Raw genomic sequence first — 25,384 nt, 5'->3', positions numbered from 1 at the left:
GAAGAAGAAGAAGAAGAAGAAGAAGAAGAAGAAGAAGAAGAAGAAGAGGAAGAAGAGGAAGAAGAAGAAGAAAAAGAAGAAGAAGAGGAAGAAGAAGAAGAAGAAGAAGAAGAAGAAGAAGAAGAAGAAGAAAAAGAAGAAGAAGAAGAAGAAGAAGAAATTGAAGAAATCTCTGAACATGGTCAACACAATATCCTATTGACTGGAAGTCTGAAATTTAAACTAGCCTCTAGCCCTTTGCAGGCAAGTGTGCTAAGGGAAAAAACCAATGTAGAGCACTTCCTGGGGCCTCTTGGCCTGCTTGGGTGTGTGGTTATAACAGATGATATCAATATAGAGAGAAGAGCAGCTCTCAACCAGAGAGAGAAAACCATGAAAACCGGACAGACTTTGGATGGGAGAACCTTTTCATTATTAATAATATCCTCCAGAGTCCTCCAGCCTTTCACTTAGGAAGTGGAGATGCATTTCTTATTTCAAAAACTCTGCAGGGTTGGCCAGCCATGTTGGTGCCAGGGAGTTACAAGGTACAGACACCTGTTTATTTGCTGTGTGATTTTCTTTAAAAAAATTGTTTTAAGCTGCTGGACTCAACCAAGCTTGGAAAGGGAACAAATACCCTTATAAAAGACGCCTAAAATAAAATACATAAATGTGAGGGTTCTCAGAGGAAGCAAGAAACCCCCGCCTCTTTGATCTTCCTCTTTCAACTTCTCCTTACTGAAGCTTTAACCCAGTTTGTTCCTTCTTATTTGGCTTTTCTGCCAAAGTTCTGCTGAGCTCCCCTATTAGGAGCCAGTTTTTTGTCCTCTTACATCTCTTTTTGTCCTCTTACATCTCTTTTTGTCCTTTCTTGACTGTTCTTCACTCAAGTGGCAGGAACCGAATTTTACTGAGTCTCCCCCACAACTCCCATAAATTGGGTTAACCAATCTTCTCTTAAGAGGGGAGAGTTATTGGTGGGAGGTCTCCATTTCATTTCCAGTGCTTTGGCCTTTCTTTCTTGGGTCACTGATTAATGATACTTCCATCCTCCAGCATGGTAGGTAATAGTTGGATTTGGACCTGGAGGACCTGAGTTCGAATTCGGTCTCTATGCTCTCTGTACTATTGGAGTGACCTTCTAAGAGTCATTCGGTTTTTCTGTTTTCTCACCAGTTAAAATGAGGGAGTTGGATTAGGTAATATCTAAGGGCTATTCCAGCTGTAAATATATAACCCCATTAGACCTCTGCTCAAAAAGTTTCAATGTCTCCCTATTATCTTTAAGAGAAAATATATTGTCCTCTGTGCTGTCAGGCTTTTGCCTTCACAACCTGTTCCAGTTTATCTTTACATTTTTACACACTTCCTCCCTTCACATAGTCTACATTCCAACCAAATTGACCTATTTATTCATAGATGCTATTACATTTCCCATCTCCCAACCTTTGCTCAGGTTGTCCCAAGTTAACTGTACTCTCTCCTCACTTCTTATTATCAGTTTCCTCCAAAGTTCAGCTCAGGTTCTACATTTTCAAAGAGCATTTCCCCAGTCCTCCCAACAGCTAGTGACTTCCCTCAAAAATTACGCTACAACTGCTTTGTATATATTTTTTATACTGGATGTCCTAAAAGTCTCAGTGCAGTGTTTACTTCTACACATCCATGTTGTTTTCCTAGACAGAATGTAAGCTCTTCAAAGGCAGGGATTCTTTTTATCCCTAGCACCTACCATCATTCCTGGCATGTAGCATGCACTTAATAAACGCTTCTGATTAACTGATTGATTGTGTAGGAAAGTGACAGTACTGGATCAAAAACATTTATTGGGTGGCTACTCTGCTAAGCACCGTATTGTAGTATAGAGTTGGGTCGGGATTTATTCATTCATTCATTATTAAGTATTTACTGGGTGTCTACTGTGACCAGTGCCTTATTGGGAAATTCTAGTAATTATAAAACATGATCTCTATTTCTAAATCTACTCCAGTAAGGGAAATTTGGGTGTTTTGTGACCAGTCATATAGAATCATAGAAATGGAGCTGGAAAGGACCACAGAGGTCATCTATTCCAATCCCTTCATTGAATGGATGAGGAAACTGAGTAGTGGAAACAGGGTCAGGTTGAACTAATTCTGTTCCCTTGGATGCCTGGGAACATCTGGTAAGTTTTGTCTAGGCCATTAATATCATGGTTGTGAAATTAAGTTACAGAGAATGATTTAGGAGTTAAGGTATAGTCAGAATGGATTTCACATCAGAGGATGTGGGTTTGAATCTTCCCTCTGTCATTTACTACCCATGTGACCTTGGGAAAGTGATCTTACCCTCTCTAAGCCTCAGATTCTTCATTGGGAAAAGAGAGGATTGGACTAGATGACCTCGAAGGTCCCTTCTGGCTCTGAATCTGTGGTACTATGGTTCTTTCATAAAATAGCAAGAACAAAACAAGAATCTGTCTCCTAAAATGCTGTCTTCAAGAGAATATCTTTGGATTAATTCAGATTTTTTTTTTTATAAATTCAAAGGCCTCCATTTTTTTGTGTCAAGAGTTTGGGGTCTTTGGTTTTTCCATAAGTGGTGTTGGTGTGTCTTAAGCTGAATGTTTCAGGCAAAATCAGATGTAAGAAATCACTTTAATTCTTTACTTTTAATCTATTTGACTAGTACTACAAACTTGTGTACTACAGTAATCATGAAGTTGACTGGTATTGTCATCCCTCTGTGACACGGCATTCGGGGCCCTCCACTCATCGTCTCTCCTGACATCCCTAATCTCATACTCTGGATTCCCTAATATGAATTTGCTGTTCCAATCAGGCCATTTCTGTACCGTTTATTCCTACTACCTCATACACACTACGGTCACTAGTACATCAGTGTCTTCGTGTGTGCTATTGTGAGTGTCTAGAATGCTCCCATGCTCCATTTCAACCTATTCAAAGCCTCTATACAAAGCTTTCCCTCACTATTCTAACCTAAGCTTATCTCTCTTTTCTCTGAGGGCCTAAAGCTGGGCCACACCATTGAAAATGTGATTTTTTAACGACCTTCTATTGTTCTCTAGTTGTTTCTTATCTCCCCAAAAAAGTTGTAAGCTCCTTAATAGTAAAAACCACATTTTCTATTTTTTTTTTCTGATTTTGTACATGATCTAGCCGGATGCTGAGCTCACAGTAACTACTTAATAATTAAACGAATGTGCTGGCTTGACTACCATGGAAAAACATAATGGTAAGAATTCTGGATTTGGAGTTGGAAAGCCTGGATTTGAATACCATCTTTACCACCTTACTGCCTGTGTAACTTTGGGCATGTCACTTAAAACTCTCTGGGTCTCAGTTTCCTCATCTGTAAAATGAGGGAGTTGGACTAATAGTTTCTAAATTCTTTTCCATCTCCAAATCTTTTGTCCTATGACTATAGTAAACAGAAAGAGTAATTGTCCTTTGGACTTACCCTAGGTTCTCTAGACTTTTTTGTTTGACATTTAGAACTTGGAAATACTTGTAATCCAATGTTAGGATTGGCTTTCTTAAATGTTTTCTTTTAAGTTCATTCTGGCTGTACATAAATTAGCAAATACTTAGCTATAGGCTTATTATTATTTTTAGCCAAGATGTTAACAGAAATAAATTTCTGTGTGTACTTCCCTCTTCATAACTCTGAATCCCATTCTGATTTCAACTGAATAGGGATAAACAGAGGACAGACAGCACATACTAAACTAAGCATATGTTCAAGACAGGTGAATGTGGAAAGGAGAATTTCCAACATGAACAATTCCCATTGATCACCAAGTATTGCTGTTAAATGAATTGACATTGCAACATTCTAATCCACTTCACCCTCCCTTTGTTGTTATTGTTCAGTTGTGTCTGACTCTTTGTGGCCCAATTTGGGATTTTTTTTTTTACAAAGTTACTGGAATGGTTTGCCATTTCTTTCTCCAGCTCATTAAACATATAAGGAAACTGAGGTAAACAGGGTTGAGTGACTTGCCTAGGATCACACAGCTAGTAAATGACTGAGAGGTTGGATTTGAACTTAGGTCCTCCTGATTCCAGGGCTGGCACTCTATCCAATGTGCCACCTACCTGCCCGTTCTCCCTCCTTACTGCACCAGCAAACATAGCCAGGTATCATTTGCTATTGCATCATAATGAGAAGGCAAGTGAGTGCATTGGAACAAATGTTACATTTGGAGTCAGAGGCTCTGAATCTAAATTTGACTTTGTTTACTTACTAACTCCATGACCTTGAACAAGTCACCTGGATAACCTAGGCCTCAGTTTCCATATCTGTAAGACGAAGTCAGATTAAATCACAGATTCTTAACATACGATAGAAAGGGGGTCCACGAACTTGGATGGGAAAGAAATTGTATCTTTATTTTCACTAACCTCTAACTGAAATTTAGCCTTTCCTTCAATTATGAATGTGGGCAACAAACTATGGAAGTATTGGAAGGATTGGTGACTTTTTCACAGTAGAAATCACAGCTCTTTTCGTATCCGTTTGATATTTCATCTTTCCGTTGCTGCACGTATCTCAGAATATTATTTGTGTTCATTACTGCTTTGAAATTACTATAGTTATTACTATGACTAGATCACACAGCTTACAATCTTCCTATCTATAGCCTTTATGTCAATGTTCTTGGTTTCCTTGGTAATTCTATGTATTTTATTTATGCATTTAAAGATATTCTGAGAAAGCGTCTATAGTTTTCACCAGATTGCCAAAGGCTTTTTAGTGTCATAGACCCCTTTGGGATAGATGTTCTCTAAAGGCCTTTCCATTTCTTATTCTACAATTTTACTTCTTGGTAGAACATCTTTGTCTTTTTGATTTATACTTACTTTTTCTATTACCGAGAAAGGTATCCTTTCAACATTATTGAATTGTTGACTCTATATACATTCTCAGACCATTTTCCACCCCATGCACGCAAACTATTGTTTGCATCACGGCTTTCTTGGGTACCTCACTAGGTTTTTTTGGTAGGAGTTGAGAAAGACAAGATGAATTTTAAGGGAGATTAGAAAGAAAATTTAAATTGCACTGGGGAGAGAGGGGGAAAAATAAGGAAAATTAGGAAAGACATTAAGTAGGGGGGTTGTACCTGAGCTGAGTCTTAAAGGAAGTTAGTTATTCTAAGAGACAAGTGTGTATGTGTGTGTATGTATGTATGTGTGCGTATATATGTAGGGAGTGTTGGGAGGGTGCAGTGAATTCCATATATAGAGGACTGCTTATTGAGTGGAATGAAGGCTTCCTATCTATAGGATTGAATGCCAAGCTGATAAGAAAGATTGGATGTAACATAGAGTTTATAATATGAAGTAAGTCAGGAAAGGAAAATGGGAGCCATATTGTGGAGAGTTTTAAATAGCAGGCTAAGAAATTTAGATTTTAACCTCTTTCCCCCCAGAAAAAATGTTCACAATAACCTATTGAGATCTTCCAACCAACATATGTTGAGTTCAGCTATTTGTCACATTCATAATCCTTATTTGCTTTTCAGTCTCTGTTTCTTCGAGATAATAATTCTCACCCTGACCTTATTAAAAAGGGCATCTGTTTTAATGGACATTGGCCAATCCAAGACGCTTTTATTCAACTCAAAGAAGTCTCTATTTTAGTGCCAAGGTTAACTTCAGACAGCTGTTTGTGCAGGCAGATGTGCTCTAGGCATGCAATTTCTACTCCTGATAACTGATGTCTGTGGAAAGCGATTAGACAATATGGGAGTGCTCTTGCCATGCAAGACCACCTTCAAAGAGTGGTGATACTTACTTCTTGATAACCTCAAACTCAACTTTGACTCTATTCCCATTTCTTTCCCCCTCATTTAGTCACCACATAGTATTAATTTGATCTTTGACATAACTCTTGAATTCATCCCTCTTTGCTGTTTCTATGGCCACACAGTAAGATTATAAATTTGGGATTGGAAAGGTCCTTAAAGGCCATAAAATCCAACCTCCTCATTTTATAGATGTGGAAACAGACCTAGAGAGATTAAATGATGTGCATAGGATCGCACAACTAGTAAATGTCTGAAGCACAATTGGAGCCCAGGTTTTCAGCTCTAAGTCTACCATGTTTCCATTGCAACACGATGCCTGTCTACTTTACCTTCAATGTCTAGCTCACTCCACAAGTATTGAATGAAAGAAGAAAGAGGGAATGAACATGCATATTATTACCTCCATTTTATATATGAGCTAACTGCAGCTCAGAGAGGCAGGGTGACAAAAACTTGTAAGTTTTGGGGCTTGGAATAACACTGAAATCTTTGTACACTAACACCAGTATTCTGTAGTATCTATGAGGACTTTAACTCATGAACTGTTAGGGGGACAGCATGTTGTATGTTCTGTTGACTAGTTTGTTACAGTGCCTATACATTCTGCTGCTACTTTGCAGTGCCAGGGGAAATAAGTGCCTTGGGTTATATAGCACAGAAGGGACTCCCACACAACTAATGAATCCAAGTAGAATGACCTGAGGTTGTGAGGATGGCGCTGGTATCTGCATAATTGATTGTTACCCAGAGTCTCATTGTAACTCCAGGGGTCAGATTTTCTGAACCCAGGTTTTTAAAAAGAGGGTTATGAGGAGAGCTGCATTTGGGGATTTCCCTCCCAGAGGAGGAGAAAGGATGTCTTAATGGATGGTGTTACTGGGCTAATGGTGGAATTACAAGAATAAACAATATCTCTTTGCACAATTGAATAAGAAGTAATGAAAATATTTCCCCCAAACTTTCTATGTAAGAACAAAGCAGCTGCTTCATTGGATCAGACCCAGGGTACAGAGCCTAGCACATGTTTCTAAAATGTCTATTTGACTTTTTGTTTCTCAATTTGGCCTTCAAGGTTTCCTCTGGTTTTAAATCTATGAATCAATGATCTAAGTCAATGATTCTCAACCTTTTTGGTCTCAGGTTTTGAAAGAGCTTTTGTTTATTTGAGTTATATGTATTGATATTTACCCTATTTGAATTGAAACATGTTAGTATTATTATGAAAATACTTTTGAGTCCCTGAAAGGGTCTCAAGTATCCCCAAGGGTCCCTGGACTAGACTTTGAGAAATGCTGATCTAAGTTATATTTTGGAAGGTTGTGATTCTCTTCCATCAGTCAATCAATGAATTGAGCTTGTATCCCCAGAACCAAGCATAGTGCTTGGCACAGAGAAGGTGCTTAATAAATACTTGTTAATTGACTGAAACAATGATAGTATTCAACTGAGCACCTACTATGTGCTAAACATGTGAAAGACACAGAAGAAGCAAAAGATGCTACTGTGTCTACTGTCCAGGACTCTATAATCTACCTGGAGAAGCAACACTTAGAACAATCAGGGTATAATAATACATCCCTTCCACCACCCTGCATTCACACAAGCCAGTCCCAGTGCCTGAAATGCACTCTCTCCTTATTTCTACTTCTTAGAATTTTTGTCTTCCTTTAAGTTTCATCTCAGCTGTGACCTCCATCCAGGATTCTCTCCCTTCTTTCCCCAATTTTCCCAGTAATGTAGGAAGTGCACACTTAATTGTGTACATTCAGCTCTTTGAAGCCCACAACTATCTTTTTTAAAAAAAAATTCTTTTTTATATCTCCAGGACCAAACTCATTGCTTTGCATTGTAGTAGGTCTTTTATTTGTTTGTTGTTTGGGTTGGTTTTTTTTTTTTGGAGGCTTTTTGGAGGGGTTAAGTGACTTGCCCAGGGTCAAACAACTAGTGTCTAAGGCTGGATTTGAACTCAGGTTCTCGTGACTCTAGGACCTATGAGCTATCTACTATACCATCTCACTGCCCCAGTGTGTGTATAATAAATGTTCCTAGAATAGTTTGTTCAAAAGGAGACAGTAGCATGTGGTAGTGCATTTTATACAGCTGGATGTTACTTACTCTTATTAAGAGACATAAGATCATAGGTCTTAGAGCTGGAAAGAACCTCAGAGATCTATTAGTTCATTCTTCCGTCTTGCAAGGGAAGAAACTAGCGCTTAGGGTAGTGGAATGGCTTGTGGAAGTCATTTACCTAATTTGGAGAGCACAGGGATTAGGACTGAGCTTTAGGAAGGTTGATAGGTAGCATGCTTCATCAAGGATCTTCTGGAATTGTGGTTGGCCATTGTGCTACTCAGAATTCTTGTCTTTCAAAGTTAAAGTCTACAACATTGCAGCTATTGAATAAATTATTTTCCTAGTCCTGCTCCCTTAACTGCATTATTTCACGTAGGACTTCCCAGATTTCCTCAAATCATCCCTTTCAACAATTATTTTTTAAAATTAATCAATACATTTTTAGTTTTCAACATTCACTTCCATAAGCTTTTGAGTTTTAAATTTTCTCCCCCTCCCACCCCGCTTGCCTCCCCAAGACAGCATGCAATCTGACATAAGCTTTACATATACATTCCTATTAAACATATTTTCACATTAGTCATGTTGTAAAGAATTAGAACCAATAGAAGGAACCACAAGAAAGAAGAAACAAAACAAAACAGAAGGAAAAAAGAGCAAATAGTATGCTTTGATCTACATTCAGACTCCCTAGTTCTTTCTCTGGATATGGATAGCATTTTCCATCATGAGACTTTTGGAGATGTCTTATATTCTTGTATTACTAAGAAGAGCTAAGTCTATCAAAGTTAGTCATCACACAATGTAGCTGTTACTGTGTACAACATTCTCCTGGTTCTGCTCACTTCACTTTGCATCAGTCCATACAAGTCTTTCCAGGTTTTTCTGAAGTCTGCTTGCTCATAATTTCTTATAGCACAATAGTATTCCATTACATTCATATACCACAACTTGTTCAGCCATTCCCCAATTGATGGGCATCCCCTTAATTTCCAATTCTTTGCCAGCACAGAAAGAGATGCTGTAAATATTTTTGTATGTGTGGGTCCTTTTCCTTTCATCAATTCTTATGATAGTATAGATTCCATTATATTCATATACCAAAATTTGTTCAGCTAATTCTTAATAGGGAGTGCCCTAAGGGGACACCCCACCTTAACTTTCAATTCTTTTCAAACTGCTACAATAAATATTTTTGTATAGAAGGGTTCTTTTCCTCTCTTTTATCTCTTCGGGGGTATACTTTAGTAATGGTATTGTTGAGTCAAGGGGTACACACACACACAGAGTTTCATGATATTTTTGGGGCACTTTGCCAGTCTGATGGGTTTGAGACAGGGCATCAGAGTTATCTTAGTTTGCATTTCTCTAATCATTAGTTATTTTTTCGTTAAGCAAATATCTTGATTGTGTCATGTTCCATTTTGTGCTTAAAGGCAGTCATTGCCTTTTGGTTTTGTATTATTCTGGTAACCAAGATAGGTATAGATTGTAATTCTAGATCCCATTCTGTTCTTTGTCACTTACTTGTGGAATATCAAGGTGACTTGAAAAGAAAAAGAAATAGAGAAAAGCCTTAGGCCATTGAATTAATGGTTATAGCAAATAAATTATGCAAGCAAACAACCCACTCCCCAAGGATGTATTTACAAAATGTCAAAACAACCAGTTGAAAGGAAAGAAAAATTCATTTAACCAGCAAGTTGCTTGAGCTACAGGATGTCTGACATGCAGCTTGACTGAATTTTCAAGTGAATTGACCCACTGGGCTTCTTGTTTTTCTTTTATGAGGATACAAACTCAATTTGAGTTGGCTGTATAATAGAATGGTCTCCACTGTGCAAACAGTGAAACCTATTTATAACATTAATATTGAGAATGGGCAAACAAGGGGAATAGAAGACAAGACTAGTATCTACAAAACAAGCTCACCATATTGCATCAGATGTTTATCATATGTATGAGTAGGATTGGGTTTAGGGAAGGCTTGGCCTAGGACCTGTCCAAAACTGCATTCTAACAAGCCATGATATGATTAGATTAAATTATTATCTTCTTTTACAGATTCTGGTGGAGTTCAGGTGTTGGCAACAGGAAAATCGACTGGTGTGGAAATAGGTAGGTCCCTGTCCCAGGTGTTTTTGTTATCAGTGGGAAACAAGGATGGGAAAAATTAAAGTAAATGCTGAAATCATAGTGAAACATACACAGTGGAGTGGTTTTGGGTTTATTTCCCCCAAATAAGCACAGATTATATCATGAATTTAAGGATGCAATCTGTGATCTGAAATATATGGAAAAAAAAGATTTTGGAGAATGTTATTGGCAATTATACAGCTTAGAAACTTCAGGTTGCTACTCAGGTAAGGGTTTGGAGCCAAGAGTGGGAAAGCTGCTTATTAGAAGTCATCACTGTCTCTGCCCTATCCTATCCTCTCTGGCTTGAGTGAAAATGTGAGCTCCTTGGTGCAGGGACTAGCTTTTGTCTTTGTACCCCAAGTCATCCAGTATGGTTCTGTGCATGAATTAAGTACTCAACATGTTTGTTTAATTGAATCTGTGCCTTTGTTTACCCCATTTTCTGCGTCCATTGTTAAAGATTGGCTTCTCCCATCTCTACTTATTGAAATCCTTCCCTTCTTTCAGGATCTTGTTTAGATGTCACTTTCTCCTTAAAGTCTTCCCAAATGTCCCCCAATCCCATCTGAAAGTGATCCCTCCCTTCTCAGATTTTTAATGAAGCTCTGTATGAGTCTCTCCTTTGAGCATCGTTGTTTGTATACAAGTCTCATCTCTCTTACTAAATTGTAAGCTATTTGAAGGCAAGAGCTTTTGTTTGCTATCTTTGTATTCCCGGGGCCTAATAGTCCTCTGTAGGTAGTAGGTATAAAATACATGTTTATTTTTAGTTTCAGAGGATATCTTTTGGCTTTAACATCTTTTAAAAGCACAATGTACCATTCTATTCTTTATTCCTAATGGAACAGATTTTATGTTCACCTGTCACTTGATTTTTGCTCACGTGACATTGGGCCTAGACAGTGGAGGAAGGGAATGGGGAACATAAGGGATGTATATAGGAAAACGACTAAATTAATAATTGCAAGTCATCAGGATACCAAAGAACTGAGGGAAAACTACTAACCTGCTTCTAAGTTTGCTTGAAAAGACTAAAAGGGGAAAGGGCGTTGGTCGTCCAGAGATAAGTTCCAAGCTCCACAAATCCGTTGCTTGTAGCATTTGCTTGCTCTCTGATGCTACTCTCTAGGGAGGCTCCACTTCCAGAGTCTCCTTTTCCCTCAACAATGGCCAAAAAAAATCACCCCCACTGAAACAGAGAGATGCATTGAGTCCATGATAGCTGTTTTCCAGAAGTATGCTTGTCGGGAGATAACTAACTCCCGAAACACCCTCTCCAAGACTGAGTTCCTGGCCTTTATGAATACAGAGCTGGCTTCCTTCACACAGAACCCGGACCCCAGTGTTCTTGACTGAATGATGAAGAAACTGAACCTCAATTGTGATGGGAAGTTAGACTTTCAAGAATTTCTGAATCTACCTGGGGACTTGGCACAGGCTTGCCATGCCTCCTTCACAGCATCTTGCCAGCCCGTCAAGAAAATGTGAATAGGCCTTCCAGCCAATTTTCCAAATACATCCTTCCTCCAAACCAGCAAATGTGCACCCATTCCTCATAGTCACACACTGACCCTAAGAAGCCAAAGCTACAATACAAGCCATTCACTTTGTAGCAATAAAATGTGATTTTTTTTTTAAAAAAAAATAAACACACAATTGAAAAAAAAGACTAAAAAGAATAATAATAATAGTCAACATCTATATAGTGCTTTAATATAGGATCTCTTTTGATCTTCCTGACAGTCCTGTGAAGTAGATGTTATTAATATCCCCATTCTACAGATGGGAAGAAACTGAGATTGAAACACACTAAATCTTTAACCAAGAGTCACACAGCTAGTAAGCTAGTAAGCAAAATCTGAACTGAGACTTTCCTGATTCCAAGAACAACATTCTATCCACTACACCACCTCATTGCCTTGAAAGGAGGTCATTTGAATGATAGGAAGAGAAGGTGAACTGGTCATATGGCAATGGTTATATGAGGGGTGACAAGCCAGACAGAGTGTTCTACTGGTACTCTCTTAATATTAAAGAAAGTAAAGGGTACACATTCTGTCAAGGGAGATAATGTGTGTGTAAATAAAATACATGTATATATATATATATTACTTATTATATATTATATAACATACATATATACAAATGAAAATATGCAAGTATATAAATTATATATTGCACTTTTACAGATTTTCAATTAACTATATGAAGACATACATATGTGTATATCTATATGTACACACATATATATCTATATGTACATATGTGTACACATAGTTTCCATGAACAGAATGTGCAGTCCACAAGAGCTGGAATTGTTTTAGCTTTTGCCCTTGTATTCCCAGTACCAAGTGCAGTGTCTAGCATATAATAGGCACTTAATAAATACTTATTGATTGGTAGATTGATTGAAAAATTGGTAGGGTGCATTGAGGCCATACTATGACGGGCATTGACAATGTCATACTAAGGAATTTGGTCTTTAGCTTTTTGATCATGGAAAGCACTGACAGATTTTGGACAAGGTTTAATGAGTTAATAGCAATTCTGAGCAGTCTTTTTATTTTCTATTTTCAGATATCAAATACGCTATCATTGGAACTACACTGGGAATCATTATCTCTGTTGGTTTTCTAGCACTGAAGATCTGTATGATCAGAAAACATATGTTTGATAATGATTCCTCAGGTAAGAAAAAGACAAGCTTTTGTTTTACTCAAGGGGGAGTTTCTCTGTTGCATCCCCACAGTGGTTCTCTGTTCTATAACTGTATCTTTGTAAGAAGAGAATCTGGGAACCATTTGGTTTTAGGGGAAACATTTCCTCCTAGGTCTCCTTTCAAAGATCTTTTCCTCTTTCAAAAACGTTTTGGCTTGGTGTCCCCAAAAATCTGGTCACACAATACTGTTCTCTTTAAAGTTAAATCTAGAGTGAAAATCAGAGAATTTATTCTCCAAGAGCCAACCCCTACCTGAAGCATGGCACTGTTCTACAATGTCCATATCAAGGGTCAATCCACCTTCTGCTTAAATAGCTCCAGTGGTGGAGAATTCATTACCTTACAAGGCGGTTTACATTGTTTTCAGACAGTTAAAATTATTCAGTCATTTTTCCTTATTTTGAGTGGAAATCTGTCTTCCTATAATTTCCCCCCATTGATTCTAGTTCTATTTGCTGAGGTCAAACAGATTAAAGTTAATTATCTTTCCCACATGACTATCTTTCAAATATTAGAAAATAAAATTTCCTCCCCCTCTTCCCAAATCTTTTTTTTTTAGGCTAAACATCCCCAGGCCATTCCAATTCATCCTCATATGATGCGGTTAAAAAGTCTCCATTGCCATCCTTATCATCCACCCACCACAACCAAGTAGCACCCTTTTCTCCCCATTTTCACCCAGCCATGAGCCACCTTTACACCAGTAAGGCTATTGACTGCTCACATAGCTTGGATATGAGTCAACAACTCAATTCCTTCTTGTGAGATGTAGAACCACCAAGCCTTATCTGTCCTGCAGATCCTTCCCCATAATTGGAGCTAATGACTAATCTAAGGCCTACTGAGCCTTACAATCTGCCCTTCCACTGACCCCTAAGGTCTTTCAGGATATACCCCCTGCCTTTTGTGCCCTGCAGGCCCCTCCTCCACTGTCATTGGACTTATTTAAGTAATTTTTTTTTGTTTGTTTATTTTTGGCTAGGCAATGGGGTTAAGTGACTCGCCCATGGTCACACAGCTAGTGAGTGTTATGTGTCTGAAGCCATATTTGAACTCAGGTCCTTCTGAATCCGGACCAGTGCTCTATCCATTGTGCCACCTAGCTGCCCCCTTATTTAAGTAATTTAAAGACCCCTGGTCTTTACCATATGCTCCTTTGTATAACTTCTAGAAATTCTGGACTTTTCTATTTAGCTCAGAGCTGAACTTTCTTTCCTGTGCTTGGATTCCCCAATTAGACTGAAATTCTTGACAGCAGAAATGTTCTAGCTTTTTCTATTTGTACCCCTAGGACTTGGTGCTTGGCAGATGCTAAACATTTAATCAATGATCTTTCATCCATCCATTCTTCCATTTATCCCCCTATGGATGTGCTTCAGCTTATCAATGTCCTTCTTCAAATGTGATACTCCAAATTGAACACAGTGCTCAAAAATCACTCTTACATTCTCATCCCTGTCATCTCACAGATCCTCCACAGCAAGTCCACTCATTGAAGAATTGTGGACTCTGGGTGTGATTTCTTGTCTCTGGGTCTTTTAACCTTGAATGGGGTACCAATGGAGCAATGCTACCATATCTGTTTGCTTTGCTCTTCATATATGACTGATAAACCTCTGTTTTGAGTCATATATGTCTGTGATGATTTCTTTTTTTTTAAGGATTAAATATTTATTTAAAATAATTTAATTTTTTTGGTTATTTGAATTTGAAAAATACCAAAAATATGTGGAAGCATTATCACATATAAAGAACAGAAAAGGATGATTGTATGTGAAACCATGAATCTCTATTATGTATAGCTTGTTTTTTAATAATAATAAATTTGATACATTAGTTTTAAAGGTATCCTATATCTTGTTGTCTTCCTCTGAACTTCTTTCTGTTTCCTTCTCTGCACTTTAAAAATGCTTCAATAATATTATTTTCTTTCCTTCCTTCCTCCTTCTCCTTTTTTGTCTTTTTCTTCTCCTCCTCCCTTTCCTCTTCCTCACTATCACTAGCTCCTTGATAATTTTTTACTCTACTTTTTGTGTACAATTCATTGTTGATAATATCAGCAGCTTATTTAAATCCACCATGCATTACCCCATTGCCTTTTGGGTGACCCACAATTTTGGTTATTCAGAACTGGTATTCAATGATCTACAGTCATGTGGCAACATCAGAAGCTTAGGATGCATTGAAAAGACTGATTTTCCACATGCAATCCAGTCCATTCTCCTTTCCTTCTGTTTAATTTTGGGTTCAGCTCAGTGTCCATCTTCAATAGCTGCATAAGATATAAGCTCCTTGAGGGTAGGAACTGTTTTAGGTTCTTTATTTTGCTTTCCTTTGTAGCCACAGTCTAACACTTAGTAGCAATAGGGATCAGATGTGTGATTTCATTGATATAGGAAACCAATGCACCTCCTAGCCATAGCTTTAGCCTGGCACAGTGAGAGGTTAAGTCACTTGCCCAGGGCCAGTATATGACAAAGGTGTGACTTAAGTTTAAGACTGGGTACTGGCTCTCTGTCCATTATATCACGCTCCCTCTTGACACATAGTAAGCATTGAATAAATGCTTGTTAATTGATTGATGGATGAACTAGTTCAATGGGCTATCCATCCAACTTCAGGTCTTAGTCTAGATCAGATCTTAACTTTTTGTGTGTCCTGGATGTCTTTGGCAGTCTGTTGAAGCCTATGGACCCCTTTTCAGAGTAACATTTTTTAAATGCATCAAATAAAATAGATAGAATTACAAAGGAAATCAGTTATACTGAAATTCAGTTATCAAAATATTTTTCAAAAACAGTTCAACAGACTCCAGGTTAAGAACATGTGGTCTAGATAATAGGCATTCTTTTGTTTTTTTTTTAGGCTTGCATGACCTATTTTTAATGAAGGTGTATTAGCTTTTAGTGATCATTGCTTTTGTTTCTAAAGGTTCACAAATTATCCCTTTAATAATATTATAGAATTTTTTCTATGCCAGTGAAATCATATCTCTGAAATAAGTAACAAGCAAATGAGATCAGAGGTTGCATTACTAAAGTTTTTAAGTTTGTTTGTAACCTGAAACTTATTTTCTGTAGAAATAAAGGGGAAGTTAGCAGGCACATCGCTAAAAGTCTATTTAAACCATAATATAGCTGAACATGACAGTACTAATATCTCTGTGGAAACAAATCATTTGTAGTAGGGATTCTTTTTTTTTGTTGTTGTTTTTAATTTTAATTTTTAGTTTTCAACATTTACTTCCATAAGATTTTGAGTTCCAAATTTTTATCCCATCTCGCCCCTCCCCCCACCCCAAGATGGCATGCATTCTGAATACCCCTTCCCCTAGTCTGTTTTCCCTGCTATTTCTTCCCCCCTTCCCCTTCTATTTTCCTGTAGGGCAGGATAGATTTCTGTACCCCATTTCCTGTATTTCTTATTTCCCAGTTGCATGTAAAAACATTTTTTTTAAACATGTGTTTTTAAAACTTTGGGTTCCAAATTTTCTCCCTTCCTCCCTCCCCACCCACCCTCATGAAAAGGCAAGCTATACATGTGCAGTTATGCAAAACACTTCCATAGTAGACATGCTGTGAAAAACTAACTCTATTTCCCTTAATCCTATCCCCACCCATTTATTCTATTCTTTCTTTTGACCCTGACCCTCCTCAGAAGTATTTGCTTCTGATAAGCCCCTTTCCCAATCTGCCCTCCTCTCTATCATTCCCCTACTCTCTTGTCCCCTTCCCCTCCTACATATAATTTTTTCCCTCCAACTACCCTAATATTGACAAAGGTCTCATGAGTTACAAATATCATCTTTCCATGTAGGAATGTAAACAGTTCAACCTTAATAAGTCTCTTATGATTTCTCTTTCTTGTTTACCTCTTCATGTTCCACCTGAGTCTTGTATTGGAAAGTCAAATTTTCTATTCAGCTCTGGTCTTTTCATCAGGAATGTTTGAAAGTCTTCTATTTCACTGAATGACCATTTTTTTCCCCTGCAGGATTATACTCAGTTTTGCTGTCTAGGTGACTCTTGGTTGTAATCCTATCTCTTTTGCCCTCCGGAATATTATATTTCATGCCCTGCGGTCCCTTAATGTAGAAGCTGCTAAATCCTGTGTTATCCTGATTGTGTTTCCACAATACTTGAATTGTTTCTTTCTGGCTGCTTGTAACATTTTCTCCTTGACTTGGGAGCTCTAGAATTTGGCTACAATATTCCTGGGAGTTTTCCTTTGGGGATCTCTTTCAGGAAGAGATTGGTGGATTCTTTCAATTTCTATTTTGCCTTCTGGTTCAAAAATATCAGGGCAGTTTTCCTGGATAATTTCTTGAAAGATGATGTCTAGGTTCTTTTTTTGATCATGGCTTCCAGATAGTCCAATAATTTTTAAGTTCTCTCTCCTGGATCTATTTTCCAGGTCAGTTGTTTTTCCAATGAGATATTTCAAATTGTTTTCTAATTTTTCATTCTTTTGGATTTGTTTTACAGTGTCTTGATTTCTCATAAAGTCACTAGCTTCCAATTGCTCTATTCTAATTTTTAAGGAAGCATTTTCTTCAGTAATCTTTTGGACTTCCTTTTCCATTTGTCCAACTTTGCTCTTTAGGGCATTCTTCTCTTCATTGGCATTTTAGACCTCTTTTGCCATTTGGGTTAGGCTATTTTTTAAGGTGTTATTTTCTTCAGTATTTTTTTGGGTCTCCTTTAGCAAGCTGTTAACTTGCTTTTCATGATTTTCACTCTCATTTCTCTTCCCAGTTTTTCCTCTACTTCTCTTACTTGCTTCTCAAAATCCCTTTTGAGCTCTTCCAAGGCCTGGAACTGATTCATATTTTTCTTGTATGTTTTGGATGTAGGAGCTTTGACTTTGTTTTCTTCTTCTGGTTGTATGTTTTCATCTTCTTTGTCACCAAAGTAAGATAATATAGTCTGACTCTTTTTGCGCTGCTTGCTCATGATCCCAACCAGTTACTTGAGTTTTAAACTCTTTGTTAAGGTAAGAATCTGTTTCCAATGTGGAGAATGTACTGAACCAAGCTTTGGGGGTTTGTACAGCTGTTTTCAGAGATACTTGTAGAGACCTGAAAAGTGTCAATTCTTCCAAGGTGCTATGATAAGGGGCGAGGCATTTCCTCTCCACCGTCACAACAAGCTCCACCACGCCAGCGCTCCTCCTCACCCCAGGACCGCCCCTCAGAACTGTGACCCAGATCCAAGCACGGGCAAAGCAAGAGATTTCTGCCTCAGCCCAGGTAAAGAGATCCTTGCAATCCCCCTCTGATCAGATGCCTGATTCCCCCTCAGTCTGTGGGCCGGAAGCTCAGGACACAGCTGCTGCCCTGAGGGCATGCTCTGGACTTGTGGCTGAAACCTAGCTTCTTCTCTCACCGCGGTAACAGACTTTTCCTACTGACCTTCTAAGTTGTCTTTGGCATTCATGGGTTGAGAAGTCTGGAAACCACCACAGCTGCCTAAGATTCAGTCCTCTAGGGCCTGCTCCAGGGTCGCTGTGGCCTGCGTGCCCATGCCAAACTGTGCTCCTCTCCCAGCCTGGCGTGATATACCTTTCTGATCAGTCATGCAGGTTGTCTTGGGCTGGAAATTTGTTTTACTCTGTTTTTTTTGTGGGTTCTGCTGCTTTAGAATTTGTTTAGAGCCATTTTTTATAGGTATTTGGAGGGGTTTGGAGGAGAGCTCTAGCAAGTCACTGCTTTCCCTCCACCATCTTGACTCCGCCCCTGATAATAGGCATTCTTTACCTGCTTAGTGTTTTCTTGGTGATTTGTTAGATGAAACTCTTTTGAGTGGTTGTGAATCTCATTTCAGAGTCTCTTTTCTTTTCCAGGGCTTGATAAAATCAGCACAATGTCATCTACAAACAGCAATATTGAGAATACTTTACTCTATAGAGGGACTGTCTCTGTAATTTGGAATCTGCACTGGATATGCTTTTATTATAGAGGCAAACACTTTTGGCATGCAGGTTTTTCTCTCTTCTTTTTCTATCTCATTTGTGTTTATCAGAATATGGTTGCATAGAGTCATATCTGCTATTACATTTGTCAAGGAATCCTGAATGGTCTTAACCTATGCACAGGAGGGAAAAACCTTGCTGGAATAGAGTGGAAAAGACTACATCTTCCTCCACTAAATTGAATGCTTTTAAAATCAACAAATAATGTGCATGATTGGTTAATATATGTTCTACATATTTCAATCATTTGCATTAAGGTCTGTGGTCTGCTGTAAAACACTATCTGCAGAAGGCTTTTTGTTCTCATCATCAAGGATGCCCTTGATATAAGAATATTCTCAAAAACATTTTATAAGGGTGAGAAAGTAAATGTGAAGTAGGAGTTCTTGATGTGCTCTCAGACTCCTCTATCAATAGTGATACCATCTGTGGTTCAGTGTCTTTCTTCCTTTCAGATATCTTGAGAATAAGCCCTCAGTGTGTGAATCTCCAGCACAGATCTCTTCAGTACATGCTTTGTTTGGTCCAGATTCTCTTCCCATCATTCTTTTCTCTATTGCCCCTTCTGCTTACCCAACAGCACGTGGAATACTCTAATATTAAAATCCAAACATGATGGCCCAACTGTCAATGATGGAGAGAAATATTAGCTATAAAAATATTGATAAATTTTCCATCTTTCTGTTGTCCTTTTTTCAGTTTCATCTTTAAATGCTTTCTAGATGATCTTGTTTCACTGTAAACTTTCTGCAAACCTACTTTTTTCTCTCCATTGCTTTTCACTGAGCAAGTCATTCAGCTTCTTAGTCCCTCCCTCAGGCAATTTGGTAAGAATCTACATTGCAGAGAAGGTGCTAGTCTGCATTAATAGAGAAAGTTCCTCACCAGGAGCTCTCTGCACTGATGACATAACGGTTTCAGTCAAAATTTTTCTTTTTCTCTCTCTGAATAGATAGAATTTATATATGTACATGTATATAATTATGCACATATATGCACAAAATATGTATCTATATCTATTTGTATATGCTTGAAAACATTTTGAAGGAGGGGGTATTTTACCTCTTGCTTTGATACATTTTTCTATATAGGAAAATATGTCATGGAAAATCCAAGCCAGTATCATAAAAAGGAAGCCAAAAAAACCTTGAAGTCACCTCGGTCAGCAAACACTTTATATTCTTGAGAAGTGGAAAGCTGTGGTGGCCAAAGGCAAAATTGATTTAGAATATGAGCTTATTTGTAAAAACTTACAGAGGAGGATGGTAGGAAATCATGAGGCAGAATTGCCTTGTAAATCAGTAAGAAGCAATGGAGAGAAAAATTAAGTTTGCAGTTAAGCAAGATCATCCAAAGAGCTATGTCTGTGTCTGTATCTATTTGTGCCTATGTCCATGGTCATGTTCGTGTCAAAGTTCATATCTATATCATATCTATATCCATATCCATATCCATGTCTATTTCCTTGTCTGCATCTATATCTTTGTCTATGTCTGACACTGTAATTTTTTCAGTGAAGGGAACTCCTAGTATAGAAACTTTCTCCACTAATACAGATCAGCATCTGCTCTGTAATTTATAATTTTAGAGAATTTTCTAGGGCATTGAGAGGTTAAGTGACTTACCTATGGTCACGGCTGGTCTATATCAGAGGCAGGACTTGAATCCAAGTCTTTTTGATTCTAGCACTAGTTAGCCCTCTGTCCACCAGGTCACACTGCTTCTCTGGAGTTATTTAAGAATGAGATAACATTATAATTCATCTGGCACATGGAAAATATTATATTGTATAATCTCAGGTGCTTCTAAGTAAGTTTATAATCTTCGATGACAAAACATTGATTTTCACTCCTTTTTAAAGAATCTCAGCATTACAGTTTATGAAACTCTTCTATTGTATTCAATTACATAATGAAATAATGATATATTTTTTAAAAAATGTGATCATGAAAATGTGGATGGAAGAGAATTATCACATCTCCGGAAAATAAGGCTATTGCATGTTTGAAACAAAGAGGAAGAGTCCTGGTACCTGAGAGACCTAAGCTGCTCTGCTACTTTGATACACTCCTTGATCCATTTGCATCTCTAAATTCATGTGGAACATGATTTGTCATAATTGCACAAGGAATCAACTATTGATTTTGCATCTACATATGTAAAGGGAGAGCAAAACAACCTCTTCATCATACATATGCCAGATTAGGTGCTTTAAATGAAAGAGGGGAGGGAAAAAATGGAGAGGAAAAATAGAACAAGAGCAAATAGTATGGTCTTGGCTTTTAAAAATTCCAAAATCTTACCCCTGACAACCAGGCTATGGAATTTAGATCCTGAAATTTATCAACACAATCATTACCACATCCAACAGGCAGGAGATAACAAGCCATCTGATACTTCCTCTTCCACTTTCTTCTGCCTCCATACCTGTTTCATCCTCCTCTCCACCCCAAGGACCCTTTTCTGAGTAGTTAAATTTGAGAATTCTCCAATCTCCAAATCCCACACAATTTTTCATTTCCATAACAGTGAGCACTGGCCACAAGAGACACTCTGCAGACTGAGAAAGAATTGTGATGCAAATTGTAGATGTTGCTTATCTGATACCCTATAACCCTCTTTTCAGATACAACCAGCCGAAGAAAGAACAACATAAGGTAAGGGTTCCTTCCAGCTTATGTCATTTAATGTGTTTTCCTCATCCTTGTACTTCAGGTCAAAGAAACCATAGATTAAATTCTACTAGGGGTAAGGAGATACAGCTGATGTAACAACAGGGGAATAGCTGTATGAATTGCAGAACATTATCGTAATGGGATTCTATAATGTAATTAAGACTGGCAGGTATAAGAAACAAAGAAATCTGGAAAGACTTTTAGGAATGTCTTTGTATTCCCAGCACTAAGCACAGTGCCTGGGACATAGGCACTTAATAAATGCTTGAATGAATGGATGAATATAATGCAAAGTAAAATAATACAGATTGAAAGGATGGAGTACATACTAACAACAACCTTATAAAGGGAAAAGGAAAAAAAAGCTCAAATGAACAAAGAATCTTTATGAAAACAGTGGGAGTAACCAAAAAATCATAATGGCATTGTGTATATTAAAAAACAATTCATTTAATTGTAAATAGTTTCAAAGTCACAATAACAAAAGAGAAGAGATGAGATTTGATGGAGTGAGAGCAGGGAAACTCAGCGCAGTTGGCCTATTTGAGGAATTAGGAGTTCTTTAGCTATTGATCTGATCTGTGAAATCGGACCTGGATTCATCAAGGAAGCAAATACTTGGCCCGGTCAGAAACTCCATTCAAATCGTGCCTTTCACTCGTACTTACTGCATGTCTGATCTTTGACAAGCAACAACATCCTGGGGCCTCAGTTTCATCATTACATGAAGGGAACATGGCCTCTATATTCCTTCCAGATCTATGATAAAAATAGTTAACATTTATATGGCACTTGAGGGTATGTAAAGCACTTTCTATGTTATCTCATTTGAGCTTGAGAAGTAGATGATATCATTAAGCTTATTTGATAGGTGAGAAAACTAAGGCCAACAGAGATTCAGTGACTTAGGGTCACATAGCTAGGCAGCATTCAAACTTTGCTCTTCCCGCCATCACTCTAACCATTGTGCCATCTGGCTGCCCATTATCTCAAGTCTTTCCACTAATGTTCTACTCAGTGTCTCATCCTAGCGAGAAGGTGTTGGGTTGTCAAAGGCTTTGCTGCAGAGAAAGCAGCTTTGATATGCCCTAACGCACTTGGACGGCTTTGAATATTGGACCGGTGACCAGTCTACCACCTAGACACAGCTCAGCTAAGTTTGAAGAGGCTCATTGCGAGATTGGGTGCCAGGAGAATGTGTTCTTCAGCTATAGCAAGTCTCAGAAGTCACCTGCCAAGTCATAAAAAGGTTGCCCTCTGCCTTGGAAGAGGGAGGGCCCACACTGGTGAAATAACCTACTTGAATCATTAAAGATGTATTTCCCAGGCCTTTTACTCTAGACTCTTTCAATCTCTCTGTATGAACAGAACTATTTTTCCTTGAGCAAGCAGGAGAAGAGAAGAGGGCATCTGCTTAGGATAATCTAAGATAGGTTCAGAAGCCAAGATCCTCCTTCTCTAGCCTGTTCCATAGCCTCCCTCTAACTAGAGCAATAAAGCCATTTCATCAAGTATGGTGTAATCAGGCCCTTGCAAGGTATGTGACTGCACAGGACACACCGTTGGAAAGGAGTCTTATAGCTTTCATCAACTTATGTCCTTCCATCTTCTATTACCTTGTCTGTGAAGATGCCTCTATTTCTTTTGCAAGATATAGTGAATTGGGTACTAGATTTTGAATCCAGAAGACCTGGGTTCAAATCCTACATCAGATACTTACTGTGTGACCCTGGGCAAATCACTTAGGCTCTCTGGGCCTCCATTTTCCTAAACTGTAAAGTGAGAGGGTTGAAATTGATGACCTCAAAGGTCCTTTCCTGCTCTAACTCTATTATCTTGTACCCATTCCCAATGCTTAGATCTCTAGACACAAAACAGATTCAATAAATGTTTACTGACCAAAGTTTGATAGATTTTAGTTAGGCAAGCATGAGGAGAGGAATTCTTGAGAGAATTCTTGTCTTGGGTTGAGCATGGGCTTGGTGACTTGGGAGTTGCTTTCCAACTCCCAATCTAGGATTCTGTGAATCATCCTTTCATTGTTTGGTTCTGTAGTCTGGGGCTGGGAGATGAGCAGGAAGCCAATTTTGGCATCGTCTCATGGAATTTTCAGAGGTTTTAGAAATTCATCGCTGCACCTCCACTTTCCAGTATAAATGCTATGGCACCACACTCTCTCATTTTCACCTAATTTCCTCCTGGAATACTGTAACAATATTGCAGGAAGCAAAACTTCCCTACACATGAAGAACCAATATTCGTGGCCATATTCCTGTCTGACTCTGAACAAAAGCTCCACGGCTCCCCAGTGGGAAGCCCAGGAAAATAGCTTTCCACACTGCAGGTGGCACCTGCTGCCTTACACTGTTGCTCAGTGCCTTCTATCGGCTCCGTGACGATTCTTGGGAATTCTTTCATTGGCTTCTCATCCTGAACTAATTTTTGGTTCTAAGGATCTAGGGCACCTTTAACAGACAAGCAGAGTGGTAACTAGCGATTTTAGCACCTAGGGCATGGTGCCCTGAAACCAGTTCTGTAATTCATGTTCTGAAAATAATACAAGAGATAACTAAGGCAAATTTAGCTAATGGGCAAAGTTGTGTAGAGCCTTAGGGGCTGATATCCCAGAGCTCTATGAGACTGTAACTGGGGGGAAGAAGCAGAGTGAAGTAACCTGGGGAGAACTCGTCTGAACTATGACTGTATAGGGGAGAAAGTGTACAATTTGGAAGCTTCCGACTTTAACTGATTATTCTTGGTCACTAGGTACAAAGTTCAGTTGTTTCTATATTGCTGAAGGAGAAAAAGTGCTCCAAAATGTAGCCATAACAAACTTTTAAAATGCTCATTCTTTAAAATTTTTGCATTTTCTAAATTGTGGTTCCCTGAGGAAAAGCTCTGGTTATCCCACCCTAGTTTTTCTTCTGCAAATGAGCATACATGTACACAGTGTACACAATGCAATATATGCATCGCATATGCACACAATACACATGTGTATGTGCATATGTGTATATATATGGGACAAGGGAAGAGAAAAAGAGAAAGAGTAGTATGGGAATATGCATACAGATACACGTGCATATATACATATATGTACATAAGTGTGTATATATATTAATGCATATATATGTGTATATGTGTATATACACACATATATGCATATTTCTTGTGTCTATCAAGTGACTCTCTAACTCTAGCCCCCCCCAACCCTAGCAAAGATAGTCATCTTTTTTGGGATTATCCACATACACAGACATGTATATACAGACATACGGCACAGTGGATAGAGCTGGTCCTAGAGTTGGGAAGACTCTTTCCTGAGTTCAAATCTGACCTCAGACATTTACTAGCTGTGTGATCCTGGGCAAATCATTTAACCCTGTTTGCCTCAGTTTCTCACCTATAAAATGAGTTGGAGAAGGAAATGGCAAACCACTCCAGTATCTCTGCCAAGAAAACTCCAAATGGAGTCACGAAGAGTCAGACAAGACTAAAAATGAATGACTGAACAACAACCACAACGTTTGTGTGTCTGTTCCCAAAGACTACTCTCTCTGCTGGGTGGGTGGGTGGGGGAGTCACTTGATAGAACAATCAAGTTCTATGCAGAAACGTTAGTCACTGAGTAAGAGCGACTGAGCGTGGCTGAAGTTGTGTCTCGACTATTGATGAGCTCGGAGGCTTTGGACAAGTCCTTTCTTTCCCTTGTCTTCCTCTGATCCTTTGCTCCACATAAGCTCAATAACAACATTTCTCTTAGTCAAGGGAAAGCTGTGAATATGAGGTAATTCTCATGAATGAGTTTAGGATATTAATTGTTTGAATAACTCTAAACTTCAGGATGCTTTTCTCTTCAGACACCTGGATGACGCAGAGAGGACACGGGTGTCGGGGTGGATTTCCACAGTTCTTCAGGGAAAGTTCTGTAGACAGCGACTGGCCTCTTGTAGTATTTTATGTCCTGGGTTCAGGTGTTGGTTCTGATCCCGCCGTTTCTACTCTTCCACTTCC

The 25,384-nt window shown here is 38.5% G+C and overlaps 1 protein-coding gene across 3 annotated transcripts in view; it reads left to right on the top strand.

Moving 5' to 3' along the window:
• TMEM273 (transmembrane protein 273) overlaps positions 1-25,384 on the top strand; it is a 54,886-nt gene that overhangs the window by 15,326 nt on the left and 14,176 nt on the right. For 2 of the 3 annotated variants that reach the window (XR_003568990.1, XM_027861162.1), the window contains exons 2-4: positions 9,932-9,985; positions 12,584-12,694; positions 21,322-21,352. Coding sequence is in view for 2 of the 3 variants with exons in the window: in XM_027861162.1 (XP_027716963.1) it covers positions 9,932-9,985; positions 12,584-12,694; positions 21,322-21,352 (196 nt within the window). In the remaining variant the exon portion in view is untranslated. Of the gene's footprint in view, positions 1-3,185; positions 3,217-9,931; positions 9,986-12,583; positions 12,695-21,321; positions 21,353-25,384 lie in introns of those variants that run through there. The other variant, XM_027861171.1, reaches the window with a different exon arrangement.

The sequence above is a fragment of the Vombatus ursinus genome, unplaced genomic scaffold (assembly GCF_900497805.2).
Source record: "Vombatus ursinus unplaced genomic scaffold, bare-nosed wombat genome assembly UNPS02000749.1, whole genome shotgun sequence".
Taxonomy (NCBI): Eukaryota; Metazoa; Chordata; class Mammalia; order Diprotodontia; family Vombatidae; genus Vombatus; species Vombatus ursinus.
This window is presented reverse-complemented; position numbering and strand designations above follow the sequence as displayed.